The sequence below is a fragment of the Pollachius pollachius genome, assembly GCF_949987615.1.
Source record: "Pollachius pollachius genome assembly, chromosome: 12".
Taxonomy (NCBI): domain Eukaryota; kingdom Metazoa; phylum Chordata; class Actinopteri; order Gadiformes; family Gadidae; genus Pollachius; species Pollachius pollachius.
Genome location: NC_136945.1, coordinates 6,923,797 through 6,928,796, shown reverse-complemented (window position 1 = coordinate 6,928,796; position 5,000 = coordinate 6,923,797). Strand labels below are relative to the sequence as shown.

Below are 5,000 nucleotides of genomic sequence, written 5' to 3'. Positions count from 1 at the left end.
TAAAGAGAGTGACAGACAGAGAGAGAGAGAGAGAGAGAGAGAGAGAACATGAGATAGAGCAAAAGAGAAGGCTGAAAGGAGGCATCTGCAGCCACAGCAAAGAAGAAGAAGAGAAGGGGACGAGGAAGCAAATGAGGAAGAGAGGGACGGAGAGGGACTTACAGAAACCTAACCGAGCCTTCACCAGCATCTACTGTACTCTCCTCGGATGACGGATATGCCACCACTCACACACACAAGCGTAGCCCGACAGAGCCGCTGTCTGGTCTACAACCTGGACTGAGCCACGTGACCATGGGTCTTACCTGCTGATCTCTACAAAGACCCGAGGAGCCAGTCGGAAACAAGAGCGCACTGTGTCTGTGTTGATTGCGTGGTTGAGTATCTGTTTGTTTGGTGCCGCATGAGTGTGTATGTGTGTGCATGTTTGTCTGTGTTTTTTTCTTTGAACTTTGCAGGTATGACAGGTGAGCTCAGCTGCGCCCAGGGTCAACTTGAAACCCATCTGTAACCTGACTCTTTGACACTGCTGTGACGGTTATTCCGATCTGTGTGTTTGTGTGTGTTTGTGTGTGTGTGTAACTGCGGTAGCAGGTGCATGTATGCGTTTGCACGCCTCTTGTGGTCCACACTGGACGTGTGCACGCGTCTGTGGCACGTTTCTGAGCCAGTGCGTTCGGGACGCCAGCCGTCAGAGCTCATATACACCCCGCAGGAGGAAGTGACACATCTGTGCTCGCTCTCGGATTTCCTGGTGCCTCTCCGGTGGCACGCGGAGCCCTGAATCGGAGCCTCCCTCACCTAGCTCACCCTATCCTCAACACAGCCTCCACGGCCACTGGACCCTGCTCCAGCCTAGTGGATAACCTCCCGAGTTCCCTGCCTCCCTGCTCCTTCTCTTCGAGTACCAGGCCCTGAGATGCTTTCAGATCCTGACTCTAACACCGCCGCACCGCCAGTCAAATCAGCGCCTCAGGCTTGAGAGGGAAGACACTGAAGAGAATAAACAACACCCTTGAAGGACTTAAAGGTCGGTTGGTATTAGTCCAGGGGTCCGACGGGGCCGCCGTTCACTTCCTCCATGACCGTCAACACGTCGCCCAGCCCCTCCATGGCGAGCAGTAACAGCATGAGCAGCGGTTACTGCAGCCTCGACGAAGAGGGCGAGGACTACACTTTCTTCACTGCCAAGACCTCCTTCTTCCAGCAGCCCAACAAGACGGCCAAGGTATGATAGCCCTGAACGAGGTAGAACCTTGTGTAGGTTTGAGGAAGGGGGGGGCAGGGGGGGGGGGGGGGGGGGGCAGGATAGAGAGGAAATTACAATGAATCGATTATCTGTCCCATACTGGGGGTGGCTTGCGAACAGTTCCGTGTCACCCTTCAAAAGGGGAAGTTGCGATAGGAAGTTACGATGTGTCCTTTGCGTCTTGTTTTGTGTTACAACATCTATGAACTTTGCCCTTTCAGAAACGGCTTGTCACCATTCAATTCACCGTTCAATGGCATTGCAATAGACTGTGAATGGAAGGTAGTTATCAGAGGAAGGAATCAGAATATAGGTCATTTCTTCGTAAGCCCAAAGGCATTTTTGAGCCGTGAAATGCCACTATTGCAACCTTGGAACTGCTGGAGGGACTGGTTTTCTAGATTGCGTGGGAAAGGTTTCTGTAGAAACAAGGCACCAGGCATCGAGAGGGAGAGTGCTACGAGTTGGCCTACCGCCGAACTGCAGCTGAAGATCTTTTATCCGTTACCATAGTAACGGATAAAACGGCTAGTAGAAAGGCCTATGGCAACTGATCTTAAAAAAATAACATTCAAACACAACGTGATCTCAAAGCACTATGTGCTCACACACACACACACACACACACACACACACCCACACACATAAACACACAGACGACCCCCTCCCCCCCCTCCCTCCACATCCACACTCACACAAACAAACACACAAACACATATACATAAAACTAGATGCTTATTTGAATATTTACTATACAATGTTTGTATGTTATTTGTCTATTTAGTGGGGATATACATTTTTATGCAATGCAAAATAACTTTCCCCATTCTGCTCTGTGGAAAGGAGAGGTGTTAGAAACAAATTGAGTAATGGCTCAGAGAGGAAGTGTTGTTGGGCACAGAGTTAGTGAGTGTGCGTGTGGGGTGCAGGATAATGGTGTGTATGTGTTTGAATCTCTATTGTCATCCTGCTCTGAACATCTGGTACCTGCATTCACTTTAAGACACCTATAAAATGACCCGAGCATAGTTGTAATTGTGTCTCATTGGGAGAGAGCGTTATGGTTGAATAATTGACTGGCTGTGCGTTTCAGATGTAGAGTTTGGGTTCCCGGGCCATCTGGGGGTTAATCTGACCAGTCACCGGAGGCTCTTCTTGATGACACAGCTCCGCTCAGAAATCTGTATTCAAACCTGGCCCAGCGGCCAGGGCGGCCTTATTTGAATAACCATTATCTTAAAAGTATAAAACAGGGATCCGATAAAGGGTGCAATAAACATTCACAATAAAAAATGTGAAAGTTTAAAATGACAGCGCACTAAGGTTTTTTTTTTTCTCATTCTATATTCGCAGCAGGTGTAATAGGTTGAGCATTCAGTAAGTGCCTCTGGCTCCCGACCCAGGGCTTGCTAGCATACGGAAACACTGGCTAACACACTGTGAGATATTCATGCTCATCAGAATGCTGACAGGGCGGTCAAGATCCTCCTTTCCTTATTGATTAATTCCAGAGCTGAACTTTTTTCCCCAGATGGGAAAAGCAAACTTTAGCATGTGTGTGTCTTTCTGTTTTGCGAGTGAAATGGGTAGTTCATTTGAATTCCTACGACTAATGGCACTCAATCGTCTGTGTCTGTGTCTGTGTGTGTGTGTGTGTGTGTATCTGTGTGTGTGTGTGTGTGTGTGTGTGTGTGTGTGTGTGTGTGTGTGTGTGTGTGTGTGTGTGTGTGTGTGTGTGTGTGCGTGTGGTGTGGTGTTTGTTCTTCACCCTCTAATTGTATAAATCGCTGATACTAGTTTTCAATGTACTGTTGAATGCGCTATAGTACATGCATTCTTTCAGTCAAATGAATTCCACCAGTCTGTGATTGTGCTTGAGAGCATCTGTCTAATGAATGGATAGCCACTACTGGTAAATATCATATGCTTCAATAGGGAGGAAACAATATGTCACAGAATTTCCTTTCCATTCGCCTTTCCATTTTTCTCTCTCTTTCTCCCCCCTCTCTTATTTGCATTTTGCTTGTTTGCAGACACACACGCACAAGCACTCATGGATTCACACACACACACGCACACACACACACACACACACACACACACACACACACACACACACACACACACACACACACACACTGTGTGTACTTCACTGCCCTTCTCCTTCTATAGATTTCTCTGTTTCAATGCTCTCCAATGTTATTTAGTGTGTGTCTATAGTACCTTATATTACTGTCGCTTGCAAACCTATCCTAGCATGTCCCAGGCTCCAGTTTTTCCTGATCTCCCATTACACCAACACACCAAACACACACTCTCTCAAACCAAAATACACAGTCACACACACGCATACAATAGCCATACTGCTGCGGTCTCACTTCTAGACCATTGTCGCTGACATAAGCAGCAGTCAGATGACCTCCGCTGTCTCATCCAACCAGCATCACCGTGCAGCCACTTCACCCCAAGGATGGAGACAGACTATATACGTGTCTGTGGTTGCATATGTGTACCTTCTCGTGTGAGGCCTTTGCATAACACAGATCACAAATCCGATTTCCGGTCGTAGACCAACATCAGACATGATCCAAACCTGTCTCTCTCTCTCTCTCTCTCTCTCTCTCTCTCTCTCTCTCTCTCTCTCTCTCTCTCTCTCTCTCTCTCGCTCTCGCTCTCGCTCTCGCTCTCGCTCTCGCTCTCGCTCTCTCTCTCTCTCTCGCTCTCTCTCTCGCTCTCTCTCTCTCTCTTCCTGTCTCTCTCTCTCTCTCTCTCTCTCGCTCTCGCGCTCCCTCTCGCGCTCTCTCTCTCGCTCTCTCTCTCTCTTCCAGTATCTCTCTCTCTCTTTCTCTCTCTCTTTCTTTCTCTCTCTCTCTCTCTCTCTCGCTGATGATCAGCGAGAGATGATCCAAACCTCATGATCCAAACCTGTCTCTCTCTCTCTCTCTCTCTCTCTCTCTCTCTCTCTCTCTCATTGCCTTCTAGCCAGGGCGTTGTCCTGGGGGTTTGAAATCGAACGACCTTTGGCTCTATTGTCCCTCAGCCACTCTCACTGGTATGTGGAGAGTTCTGGAGAGAAAGGGAGTCGCCTGATATATTTAGCATTTCAGATACAAACACCGGAATTCCTGCAAGGGCCCCTTTTCACTTTGCTGCCTTTGGGGATGCTGAAGTCCTCCATTGGTTTTGGGGAACCCTGGTTCACCTGTCTATGTTTAATCGGGGGGGCTTCACCAAATGCCCTTTCTTGAAGAAGCTAATGATAGCTTAGTTATTTTGGAGGCGGCGGTAGCTTAGGAGGTAGAGCGGGTTTACTGCCGAGGTGTCCCGCAGCAAGACACCTGACCCTTTCTGCTCCTGACAAGCTGTGTGTCAATGTGGGTATAAAATGTATGGTTTTCGCTTTGGACAATAGCATCAGCTAAATGCCCTGAATATAAATACATATGATAATTCTCTTCATGCTACATTTGACCATTGTTGTTTTATGAAAAAAAAAATGAGCAATAGTTTTAATGTATCAAAGTCTCTTGACAAACGTCTGCCAGGAGCCACTTGGTTGTAGAAAGGACAGAATGGAAGCTCATCGATTAGCGTTATTGTTATTGTTCATTCGGCCTCTGACATCCCAGCCTGTTTACCTTCTGAATGGCCCAGCTGCTGTTTGACTGCACCGTGCCCTGCGGTGGACACGGAGAAGACAGAAGTAGGCAAGCAGAAAGAAATAATTATCTGTGTTATGAGAAAGGAGTGA

General features: G+C 47.8%; 1 protein-coding gene across 2 annotated transcripts in view; it reads left to right on the top strand.

The window, feature by feature from the left end:
- Nucleotides 1-5,000, top strand: part of rassf5 (Ras association domain family member 5) — a 27,681-nt gene that overhangs the window by 16,726 nt on the left and 5,955 nt on the right. The window contains exon 1 of one of the 2 annotated variants that reach the window (XM_079748267.1): nt 1-1,228. This exon is cut by the window's left edge and continues 41 nt beyond it. The exons of the other annotated variant lie outside the window; for it this stretch is intronic. Coding sequence (XP_079604393.1) covers nt 1,082-1,228 — 147 coding nt within the window. The 5' untranslated portion in view covers nt 1-1,081. The remainder of the gene's footprint in view (nt 1,229-5,000) is intronic. 2 annotated transcript variants of the gene reach the window in all.